General features: G+C 45.4%; 1 protein-coding gene across 5 annotated transcripts in view; it reads left to right on the top strand.

Annotated features, from left to right (window-relative positions):
- The window catches only part of TRIM9 (tripartite motif containing 9), a 202,941-nt gene extending 190,405 nt beyond the window's left edge, over positions 1-12,536 (top strand). For all 5 annotated transcript variants that reach the window (XM_077466788.1, XM_077466790.1, XM_077466789.1 and 2 more), the window contains 2 exons: positions 3,273-3,435; positions 11,590-12,536. In XM_077466788.1, the coding sequence (XP_077322914.1) occupies positions 3,273-3,435; positions 11,590-11,655 (229 nt within the window). In that variant the 3' untranslated portion in view covers positions 11,656-12,536. The remainder of the gene's footprint in view (positions 1-3,272; positions 3,436-11,589) is intronic.
- The last annotated feature ends 422 nt before the right edge of the window (positions 12,537-12,958 follow it).

Genomic DNA, 12,958 nt, shown 5'->3' with positions numbered 1-12,958 from the left:
GACCCGTGTGTGTCCCAGCAGACAGCGTGGCAGGACAGGAAATGGCGTAGACTCCCACGGGAGTCTATGCCCGGAAGTGGGTGTAAATACCTGTCTTTGACAGGTATCTCCACCCCCCTCCCCCCTGAAAGGTGCCAATTGTGACACCGGAGGGGGGGAGGGTTCCGATCAGTGGAAGTTCCACTTTAGGGTGGAACCCCGCTTTAAATGGATTTTATGTGATAGACCAACACAAAAGTGTGGGGTGCATTTTTTATTCAGCCCCCTTTACTCTGATACCCCTAACTAATATCTAGTGAAACCAATTGCCTAATTAGTAAATAGAGTCCGCCTGTGTGTAATTCAATCTCAGAGAACCTTCGTGAACAAGCAAACAGCATCATAAAGGCCAAGAAACACACCAGGCAGGTCAGGGATAAAGTTGTGGAGAAGTTTAAAGCAGGGTTAGGTTATAAAAAAAATCTCCCAAGCTTTGAACATCTTGTGGAGCTCTGCTCAATCCATCACCCGATAATGGAAAGAGTATGGCACAACTGCAGACCTACCAAGACACGGCCGTCCACCTAAACTGACCAGCCGGGCAAGGAGAGCATTAATCAGAGAAGAGCCAAGAGGTCCATGGTGACTCTGGAGGAGCTGCAGAGATCCACAGCTCAGGGGGGAGAATCTGTCCACAGGACAACTATTAGTCGTCTCTCCACAATTCTGCCCTTTATGGAAGAGTGGCAAGAAGAAAGACATTGGGGAAAGAAAGCCATAAGAAGTCCCTTTACAGCAGGGGTCTCAAACTGGTGGCCCTCCAGCTGTTGTGAAACTACAAGTCCCATGAGGCTTTGTAAGGCTGACAGTTTTAAGCATGACTCCCACACTCAGAGGCATGATGGGACTTGTAGTTTTGGAACAGCTGGAGGGCCGCCAGTTTGAGACCCCTGCTTTACAGTATGTGAGAAGCCATGTGGGGGACACAGCAAACATGTGGAAGAAGGTCTCTGGTCAGATGAGACCAAAATTCAACTTTTTGGCCTGAAAGCAAAACGCTATGTGTGAGGGAAACTAACACTGCCCAACCCCCTGAACACACCATCCCCACCGTGAAACATGGTGGTGGTGGCAGCATCATGTTGTGGGATGCTTTTCTTCAGCAGGGACAGGGAAGCTGTTGATGGGAAGATGGATGGAGACAAATACAGGGCAATCTTAGAAGAAAACCTGTTTGAGTCTGCAAAAGACTTGAGACCGAGGTTCACCTTCCAGCAGGACAACGACCCGAAACATACAGCCAGAGCTACAATGGAATGGTTTACATCAAAGCATATTCATGTGTTAGAATGGCCCAGTCACAGTCCAGACCTAAATCCCATTGAGAATCTGTGGCAAGACTTGAAAATTGCTTCTCACATCCAATCTGACAGAGCTTGAGCTCTTTTGCAAAGAAGAATTGGCAAAAGGTTCACTCTCTAGATGTGCAAAGTTGGTACAGACATCCGCAAAAGGACTTGCAGCTGTAATTGCAGCAAAAGGGGGTTCTACAAAGTATTGACTCCGGGAGACTGAATACAAATACACGCCACACTTTTCACATATTTATTTGTAAAAAAAATTGAAAACCATTTATCATTTTCATTCCACTTCACAATTAGGTGCCCCTTTGTGTTGGTCTATCACATAAAATCCCAATAAAATACAATTACGTTTTTGGTTGTAATAGGACAAAATGTGGAAAATTTCAAGGGGTATGAATACCTTTTCAAGGCACTGTAAAATCCCCCCCCCCCCACCCCAAATTTTTTTGTTCCACCTCCACATACATGTCTGTACGAAAGTAAATGCATGCATCAGGGGCAGAAAACATAGCTTGCACTACACGTTACATATAGCCAGGGGCGGACTGACCATTGGGGCACTCGGGCACTACCCGAGGGCCCCATGCCACTAGGGGGCCCCATCAGGGTTGCCAGCCTCAATAAAACCAGGGGCAGTATGTAAAAATCAGTTTTTTTTTTAAATCCCAAGATTATAGCTGCCCCATCTCTCCAGTACCTTTTCAGTGTGTGTATTCTGTGTGTATACTGTGTCTGTGTGTGTATACTGTGTGGCCCCATAATATCCTATTGCCCGGGGCCCCAATAATCTCCTATTGCCCGGGGGCCCCATAATCTCCTATTGCCCGGGGGCCCCATAATCTCCTATTGCCCGGGGGCCCCATAATCTCCTATTGCCCGGGGACCCCATAATCTTCTATTGCCCGGGGGCCCCATGAGTTGTCAGTCTGCCCCTGCATATCGCCAAGCATGCCAATGAAAGCAGTGCCATTATTCACAGCTAGTTCTAACCTCATGACCTGCATGGGATTGTGCATTTCCTAAACTGTTGCGCTACCACTTTTTTTTTTATTCTCTAGGGTGTCTGCTTTTAGGAAAATATACAGTATAATGTACTTTTTTAAGCCAAAAATTTTTTTAAACATGTAAACAAAAAATGCAAAAACAGCTCTAGTAGTAAAAAGTTTAAAAGAAAAAAGATAAAAATAAAAGTTTTTTATTTTTTTTATTGATTTTTTTAAATGGCAGTTGTTTATGACACAAGGTGCTCTAGAAATCTAAATGCTATTCAATTAGGGTTAACATCAACTTTAAAGTGGAGGGCCACTCTGAAAAAAAAAAATACATTAAAAATTTGAAAAAAATCTAAAAAAATAAAATGAAAAAAATTTTTTTTTTTACTTACCAGAAATGCCTGTTGCTAGGCAAATAATCCTAATCTGCCTCTTCCTCCTCAGCGGAGATCTTCTTTCTTCTCTCCTCGTCGCGCTGTCTTCTGGGTAATGGGTCGTGCTGTGTTCTGGGAACTGTATGTCCCAGAACACAGCGCGCCCCATTCACAAAGCGCTGTGCGACTCGCGCATGCGCAGTAGGAAACGGGCAGTGAAGCCGCAAGGCTCCACTGCCTGTTTCCCTTAGAAAGAATGACGGCGCCGGGACCCGAGAGCCGAGGGACGGGTCGGCCTCGGGCGGCCGACATCGCGGGCACCCTGGACAGGTAAGTCGGCTTATTAAGTCAGCAGCTGCAGTGTTTGCAGCTGCTGACTTTAAATTTTTATTTTGTTTTTTAAACGGCCCTCCTCTTTAAATATACATTATATTTTACAGTAACTATTGCTTTTTTTTGTATCTGCCTATTCACTCCTGGAATGATACTGATACTTATTGCCAGGTAAACTCTCATGGTGAAATTGACAAGACAGCCAACTCTGTTTTTGTGTTTCAATACAGGACTGAAGGGGGTATCACAAAAGGCGCCACGGTTGGGGTCCTTCTAGACTTCACCAGGAGGACCTTGACTTTCTCCATCAATGAAGAGCAGCAGGGTCCTGTGGCATTTGAGAGCATGGAGGGATTGCTCTTTCCTGCTGTCAGTCTTAACAGGAATGTGCAGGTATGATTCATGCTTTGAACTGTCTGTATTCAGCGGGTCCATGGTATAGTTATCTATGCAGTCTTTCATCATATTTTTATATGTTTCATTTTAAAATTGAACCTGTGCTTTGCCCAGGAATAACAAAGAAACAAATTCACTTGTGCAGGTTTGCTTTTAATAGTTTTCAACATACACGGGGCCTATGGGATTAGTTGTTATATTAAAAAAGAGGGGCAGCAAGAAGCGCCCATGAATTTGTGAATATAATGGAATGGGGAGTGCAAAGAATGACATATCAGGGTAGTGATTCAATGGAATAGGTAGTGAAAAGAAGGACCTGTGAGAGTAGTGATTATATGGCATGGTGAGTGCAGAGAAGGGTCTTTGGGAGTAGGGATTATATGGCATGGTGAGTGCAGAGAAGGGTCTTTGGGAGTAGGGATTATATGGCATGGTGAGTGCAGAGAAGGGTCTTTGGGAGTAGGGATTATATGGACTGGGGTGTGCAGAGAATGGTCTATAAGAGGAGGCAATATATGGAATAGGGAGTTAAGCGAATGGGCTATGGGAGTGGGGATTATATGGAATAGGGAGTGCTGAGAAGGGCCTATGAGAGTAGGGATTATATGGAATGGACAGTGCAGAGAAGGGCCTCTAGGCCCTTGTACACACGGTCGGAGATGCCGACGGAATGTGTCCGATCGGACCATTTTGTTGGATAATCTGACTGTGTGTGGTCTCCATCCGACTGTTTCCGTCGGAGTATCCGACGGACCAAGTTTTCCAACTTGTCTACAAAATTTTCCGACAACATGCTCCGATCGGACATACTCCAATCATGTGTAGCCTACTCCGACGGACAAAGTGTCACGCATGCTCAGATCAAATTCCTAGACCAAAGCTATTGGCTACTAGCCTGAACATAGTCCCGTAGTAATGAAATAACGTCATCACGTTATGTATAATCGGATTTTCCGACAACTTTGTCCGTCCGTGTGTATGCAACAGTTTCGGACAAAATCCGTCGGACAAAATCCAACGGATTTGGTTGTCAGAATGTCCGACCGTGTGTACAAGGGCTAGGAGTAGTGATTATATGGAATGGGGATTGCAGATTAGGGCCTATGAGAGTAGGAATTATATGGAATAGGGAGTGCAGAGAAAAGCTGATAGGAGTAGGAATTAAAGGAATGAGGAGTACAGGGAAGGCCTCTAGGAGTAATAATTATATGGAATGGGGAGTGCAGGGAAGGGGTGATGGGAGTGGGGATTATATGGAATGGGGAGTGCAGAGAAGGTCAGTTGAGAGCAGGGCCGGTGCTACCACTAGGCAAACTAGGCAGCCGCCTAGGGCGCACTGCTGCCTAGGGTGCTGACCACTGGTGTGCCTACTCTCTGCAGCATGTAACTGAGTCTCAGTATCAGCAGGTAGCAGCTGCTCCATTCGCACATAGTGTCAGAGATGCAGCAGCGGCGGAGGACTGTGTCTGTGTCCCGACTCCCGAATGAATGGAAGCAAGCAAACATTAATTGATGGGCACTGGTAGGCTGCATTGATGGGCACCGGTAGGCTGCATTTGATGGGCGCATAAAAAATGTGAGGTATACATGGGCAGGGCAAAGGGGGTGGAGCCAGGGGGGACGGCAAAGGGAGGTTTCGCCTAGGGTGTCAAAAATCCTTGCACCAGCCCTGGTTGGGAGCTGTAATTATACGTAATGGGAAGTCCAGACAATTGTATATGGGAGTAGGGATTACATGGAATAAGGAGTGTGGAGAACAGCTGTTGGCGTAGGGATTATATGTAATGGGGGTGCAGAAAAGGGCCTATAGAATAGTGTTTATGGAGAATCGGCAGTACAGGGAAAGGCCTGTTGTAATAGAGAATAAATAGAATGTAGACTGTGGAGGAGGGTCAATTGGAATAGTGATTGTAGAATAATTAGTGCAGAGAAGGATCTATCAGAGTTGGTATATTATAGAATGGGGACTGCAAAGAATGTTCTATCGGAATATTCAGTATATGCAATGGGAAGTGCAGAAAAGGATCGGAATTGTTAGTACATGGAATGGGGAATTCAGGGAAGGGTGACCTAATTGTTGTCATGTGTGACGGGAGGGCACATGGAAACCAGAATCCCTTGGAAAGGTTGGGAAACCCATGTTTCAGCTCCCCATACAACTCTTATGTCTAAGTCAGCCTGTGCCATCCTGGTACAGGGTGAGTGAGAAAATATATCTTGGATTACTTAAAATGTAAGTACCGTATTTATCGGCGTATAACACGCGCCGGCGTATAACACGCACCCCAAGTTTAGGAGGGAATTTTAAGGAAAAAAACTTTTAGGAGGGAAATTTAAGGAAAAAAAAACTTACATTTAAATGCCCATCAATGCAGCCTTATCAGTGTCTATCTGAAGCCTTGTCAGTGTCATTTGCAGCCTTGTCATGCAGCCTGTCCATCATTGCAGCCTGTCCATCATTGCAGCCTTGTCATTGCAGCCTGTCCATCATTGCAGCCTGTCCATCATTGCAGCCTGTCCATCATTGCAGCCTTGTCATGCAGCCTGTTCATCATTGCAGCCTTGTCATGCAGCCTGTTCATCATTGCAGCCTTGTCATGCAGCCTGTCCATCATTGCAGCCTTGTCATGCAGCCTGTCCATCATTGCAGCCTGTCCATCATTGCAGCCTGTCCATCATTGCAGCCTTGTGCATCGTTGTCCCCTCAGTGATAACGTCAGCTTTTATTTTTAAAAATGGCGCCGCCAAGATGTCCTGTGTATCTCAGCGGCGCCCGGTAGTTCACGGCCACCTTTGGCCGTACTCGGCGGCTTTTGGTGAGTACGAAACCAAAAGCCGCGAGAAGGGCCCGGAGGCGGCTGAAAGCCGCCCAGAGCCCAAAAACCGCTGAGAAAAATCGCGGCGAATCGGCGTATAACACGCACCCGCAATTTTCCCCTGATTTTAAGGGGTAAAAAGTGTGTGTTATACGCCGATAAATACGGTAAGTAATATTTATCCAGAGTATCTCCCAGAATATATGCAAAGACTATTCTTAGGTTGTCAATTCTGAACAATACACAATCCTTGAAGGAGCTGATTACATTGACCTCCGGAGACGGACTATCTGGTCACCTAGGCTGCCTTAAGTGCTGGCGTAATTAGCATGTTAATTGTGTAATTGTCTTTTAAGTTGTTGCTATAGGGGAGGGGGGGGGAGTATCCATGAGCAGCCCTACCTCGTTATCTACTCCCTTGTGTAAAATGTGTATAAAAGGCTGTATTCTGTCCAATAAAGGATTCAAGATTCTACAAGCTATTTTTCGGCTAGACTTGTAGTCATTGCAGCTATGAGAATATATCTCTCTGATAGCCAGATTGCAAGAATCAGGATATACAGACGGAAGCACTCAATCGGAGTTTGGGATCGGATCCGTCACATCATGTATGGGGAAAGGGGTCGGATCCGTCACATCATGTATGGGGAAAGGGGTCGGATCCGTCACATCATGTATGGGGAAAGGGGTCGGATCCGTCACATCATGTATGGGGAAAGGGATCGGATCCGTCACATCATGTATGGGGAAAGGGATCGGATCCGTCACATCATGTATGGGGAAAGGGATCCGATGAATGAATGAAATACTTGTATAGCGCACAATGCGAACTCAATCGCCTCTAGGCGCTGGGGCGAGCTTTGATCATCTGCTAAAAGAGGAAGGTCTTGAGTTTTTTCCTAAAAGCCAGGTGATTTTCTTCCTGGCAGATGTTGATTGGTAGAGCATTCCATAGCCGAGGCCCTTGGACAGCGAATCTCCGATCCCCCTTGGATTTATACCGGGCTTTGGGCACGAGGAGGAGGTTTTTGTTGGCTGATCGAAGACTGCGGTTTGGTGTGTAATGATTTATTTTCTCCATTAGGTATTGCGGAGCTTCTCTATGCACGCATTTGTGGGTGAGGCAAAGGGTCTTGAACGTGATCCGATTTTTTACGGTTAGCCAATGTAAGCTCCTCAGGGAAGGAGAAATGGATTCCCAGGTTTTTTTCCTGTTATCAGCCTCGCCGCCGTGTTTTGGATCAGTTGTAATCGCGCAAGTTGATATTGTGGTAATCCTATGTAAAGCGAGTTTGCGTAGTCCAGTCGTGAATTAATGATTGTTCCAACTACCACTGCTTTGTCATTCTTTGGGATAAAAGGGATGAGTCTGCGAAGCATGCGCAGCAGATGGTGAGATCCACTGACTACTGCTCCTATTTGCGCATCCGTTGACATTTGTGCGTCTAAAATAACCCCGAGACTCTTCGCTTTGGTCTTTGGGGAGATAGTCTGCCCAAAGACGGTTGGTGGAGACCAGGAGGTTTTGGTTGCGGGCTTATGATTTGGGTGTAAGATAAGAAGCTCTGTCTTTGATTGGTTCAGCTGGAGGGAGTTAGTGGTCATCCAGTCCTCTATTGATTTGAGGCAGTTTTCAAGTTGTTGTTGGTGATCTTTTTTTCCATTGATCCGGAAATAAAGTTGCGTGTCGTCAGCGTAAGAGTGGAAGCAGAGATCTGAGCATCTGATGATTTGAAGGAGTGGGCGAATGTAAATGTTGAAGAGAACGGGTGACAACGGAGAGCCTTGAGGGACTCCGCAGGTGACTGCCCGAGTTTCGGAGAGGAATTTTCCTAGTTTCACTGTCTGTGACCGATTTCCTAGGAAGGACGCGAACCAATGGAGATCTATGTCTTGGACTCCGGCTACTTCTGTGAGGCGGACGAGTAGAGTATTGTGATCTACTGTATCAAACGCTGCACTTAGGTCTAGCAGTACTAGACACGGCTCTCCGTCATCTGCTGCTTCGAGGGCGTCATCCCAAATCTTGAGGAGAGCTGTTTCTGTTCCATGACCCGGGCGGAAGCCTGATTGCAGCGGGTCCAGGAGTTTGTGAGTATCCAGGTGAAGTTGTAGCTGATGTACTACAGCTTTCTCCATGATCTTAGAAATGGTGTTGAGGCTTGTAATCGGCCTACGGTTGTTTGGATCCTGAGGGTCCAGGTTTGGTTTCTTGAGTAGAGGTTTGACAATGCCTTGTTTGAGGATGCTGGGAACAATCCCTTCGTGGAATGATCGGTTTATGAGGTGGGTTATGGTTGGAGACACGATGTCGGATCCATCACATCATGTATGGGGAAAGGGATCGGATCTGTCACATCATGTATGGGGAAAGGGATCGGATCCGTCACATCATGTATGGGGAAAGGGATCGGATCCGTCACATCATGTATGGGGAAAGGGATCGGATCCGTCACATCATGTATGGGGAAAGGGATCGGATCCGTCACATCATGTATGGGGAAAGGGATCGGATCCGTCACATCATGTATGGGGAAAGGGATCGGATCCGTCACATCATGTATGGGGAAAGGGATCGGATCCGTCACATCATGTATGGGGAAAGGGATCGGATCCGTCACATCATGTATGGGGAAAGGGATCGGATCCGTCACATCATGTATGGGGAAAGGGATCGGATCCGTCACATCATGTATGGGGAAAGGGATCGGATCCGTCACATCATGTATGGGGAAAGGGATCGGATCCGTCACATCATGTATGGGGAAAGGGATCGGTTCCGTCACATCATGTATGGGGAAAGGGATCGGATCCGTCACATTATGTATGGGGAAAGGGATCGGATCCGTCACATCATGTATGGGGAAAGGGATCGGATCCGTCACATCATGTATGGGGAAAGAGGTGTGTATGCTGGGGTGGGATATAGAAAGAGGACCAATGGATGTTCTACAGTGGGATCTCGATGGACTGGATGCAGACTTACCCCTGTATAAGTGAGAGTGGCACTTAGGCTAAAATACAGTAGATGACAGGGGTTGGCAACTCATCAATTGTGATCTACTGGTCAATCACACAAGGAGGAGGGCCTGGCCAGCAGAAGGAACAGGAACCTGGACAAGAGGGGTGACATTTACTAGAACTAATCCCCTATAGTCGCCTCCCCTGCAGCAGCTGAAAGCCAACTTCTCCTCATCTTCTTCCCGTCTTGCTAGTTAACCCCTTCCCGCCGAGCGTACGCAGATGTGCGTACTCGGCTTCCGGGGGTTATACCGGGATGATGCCCGCACCTGCAGTACTGATGTCTCCAGCGGCCGATTGGCTTTCCAGCCATAACAACCGAAGCGGTTAAAAGCCACTCTGCTGTTATGCCGAAGGAGCGGAAGGGGACATCCCCCCCTCCTGCCATTGTTACCGGTGCTCCCGCTCAATCGGGAGCACCGATTCACGATGCGATGCCTCCGGATGCTGGGGAGGAACTGGAATGATGCCGTAATCGGCTGAGTATCTTAATAGTAAACATGGAAGCGACGTCATGACGTCACTTCCCGTTTACTCGGCTGCCAATGGCGCCAGTTTTTAAAAAATATACACTATTCAGAATCGCCGTTTTCGGCGATCTGAATACATTGAAGTGTAAAGGAGGGGTGGGGGTCTTTTAGACCCCCGATCCCTCCATAAAGAGTACCTGTCACCACCTATTACTGTCACAAGGGATGTTTACATTCCTTGTGACATCAATAAAAGTGATCAAATTTTTATTTTATTTTTTTAAACAATTTATTCATTTTCAAATAAATAAAAAAAAAAAAAATGTTTAAAGCTGTCCCCGCAAGCTCGCGAAGCAAAGAAAACGCATACGGAAGTCGCGCCTGCATATGTAAACGGTGTTCAAATCACACATGTGAGGTATCGCCGCGATCGTCAGAGCGAGAGCAATAATTCTAGCACTAGACCTCCTCTGCAACGCTAACCTGGTAATCGTAAAAAAAAATGTAATCATCGCCGATTGAGATTTTTAGGTACCGAGCTCGCGAAGCAAAGAAAACGCATACGGAAGTCGCGCCCGCATATGTAAACGGTGTTCAAATCACACATGTGAGGTATCACCACGATCGTCAGAGCGAGAGCAATAATTCTAGCACTAGACCTCCTCTACAACTCTAACCTGGTAACCGTAAAAAAATGTAAAGCGTCGCCTATTGAGATTTTTAGGTACCGTACTTTGTCGTCATTCCACGAGTGCGTGCAATTATAAAGTGTGACATGTTTGGTATCTATTTACTCGGCGTAACATCATCTTTCACATTATGCAAAAAAATTGGGCTAATTTTACTGTTTTTTTTTTTTTATTCATGAAAGGGTCCCTTTTCCCAAAAAGTTGCTTTTAAAACACCGCTGCGCAAATACCGTGTGACATAAAATATTACAACAATCGCCATTTTATTCTCTAGAGTCTCTGCTAAAAAATATTATATATGTGAGGGGGTTAGCTTGGCAGCGGGTGTGTGTGACCCCCTGGATGGGTTCACAACACAAAATTAGGCACAGCAGACAGCGTTGTAGGTGCAAAAAAACAAAAGATGCGGTTTATTTATGCTACATGCAGTGATACATATAACAGCCAAACAAAAATAAAACATGAAAATAAATCCTGATCAGCTTGACCTCTAATTACACACTTAGATTCCCTGTCTAACAACTGAGTGCTGCCTTGTGCTGCACCAGTCCCTGTCTGTTGTAGAGATTTGCCACACAGGCGTTAACTCACCGCACAGAACAGGTGTCACACTCCCCAGTCTATACACACAAAACTGGTTCCAGGATGGAGCATCTCCCTATGCATGCTGGGGTTTTTTGTAGAGGTCTTAATGAGCCCACTTACTTCAGCTGGGCTCATTAACTCTTCCCCTCTAATTGTAAAAGTCTGCATAAAGCCTGAATCTAGGACACACATATTTGCCATCCTGAATACAACCAGGTGATTTTACCTGCGTGCTGCCACAATATATATATATATATATATATATATATATATATATATATATATATAATGTTTGGGGGTTCCAAGTCAGTTTCTAGTAAAAAATATTGTTTTTTTAACTTGTAAACACCAAATGCCAAAAAAAGGCTTAGTCATGAAAGGGTTAAATAAAAAAAAGGGGGTGGGGGGGTGGGTGCCGAACCCGGGTGATCTTTGATCTTCTTCATGTTGTTGAGGTACGTCTCCACCTCTCAAAGGTTGCCGACCCCTTGTACAGGATAGAATGTATGCTCTATGGTGGCAAAATATACTGTGCATTTATAAAATGTTACCCTGTCCTCTCTATTATAGGTGACCCTCCACACTGGTCTGCCAATTCCTGGATTCTACACATCTCGAGCCTCTATACAGTCTTAAAAGTGTAACAGAGATGGCTTTTTTTTTTTTTTTTTCCCCATCAATCATCACCGTGGACTCCATGCATCAAAGGATTCTGGGAAGAAACATAAGTTATCCCATGAGGTCTGGCTCTCGATCAGTGCCGTGTTCCCTTATCAGCCTCAAACCTCAGGCCAGCCGACTCCCAGGCAGCTTTGGTCATTATCGTCGGGGTTTATTTATTTCATTCTTTTCCTTGTTTCTGTGGACTCCTGACTGTACATAGACATTGCCGCTGTTACCATTGGCCTATATGCTGCTGCTACAACTCCGAGAACCCGAACCCCCCCCCACCCCCAAAAAAAAAAAACTGTAACACAAAGTCAGTTATATTTAAGGCCTCGCAGTAAAGCAGATGTCTTCACAAAGGACAGCGGGAACCCGTCATAAAGTTTTAGGTTGGTCTACAAAGAATGATGGAAAACCAGCCTGGTCGAATGCCTTGAACTTGGAATTCGGGATCATCTTCTATCGAGGTGATCCGTCTGAGCCTGCAAGAAAGACTGGTTACTTCTTGTATATATATATCCTTTTAATTTTGCTCCCACAAAGAATGTATGGTGACGTTCCTCTACGACTGTCTTAATGGTGCTTGTTACATTAGAAAGTTGCATTGTATATCAGATTCCTATAGATGGCTTTTTTTTTCTAATTATATAAGAATGGTCTTAAAGTATTACTATTTTGGAAACTTTTCTGTGATTTTTTTTTTTTTTTGGTGGGGGGGGGGGTCGAAGATAATTGTCATTAGACACCGGCTTAGGGAAAATGCGGCTTGAAGTTCCTAAACTTTTAAATGGATGTTGAAATGTTAAAACGCACATTGATTTCAAAATAAAATCCTTCACTATTAGGGGTCAGGTGTGGTTTAGAAAAGTCTCGATGATTCTTATATTTTGTAGATGGATGAAGAAATCACAAGTATTGCTTTTTAGCGTTTATCAGAAGAGTTGACACATTATGTAAAATCTTTATCTGAGGATTATAATTTTGGGCAATTCTAGTATTTTACTTTTTTTTATTTGTTTTTTGTTTTGGATAGAGGTGGGAAAGTACGAACCTCTGCCAAGCTTTTATCTCTTCCAACGTCTAAGCCCTTGTACACACGGTCGGAGATTCCAACGGAATGTTTCCTGTCGGACCGTTTTGTCGGATATTCCGACTGTGTGTGGTCTCCATCGGACTGTTTCCGTCGGAATATCCGACGGACCAAGTTTTCCAAATTGCCGGTAAAATTTTACGACAAAATGCTCCGATCGGACATACTCCGATCATGTGTAGC

This window comes from Lithobates pipiens, unplaced genomic scaffold (genome assembly GCF_037356315.1).
Source record: "Lithobates pipiens isolate NorthernLeopardFrog02 unplaced genomic scaffold, aLitPip1_a1.2 Scaffold_37, whole genome shotgun sequence".
Lineage (NCBI taxonomy): Eukaryota > Metazoa > Chordata > Amphibia > Anura > Ranidae > Lithobates > Lithobates pipiens.
The sequence above is the reverse complement of the archived record's forward strand: the minus strand, read 5'-3'. Positions and strand labels throughout refer to the sequence as shown.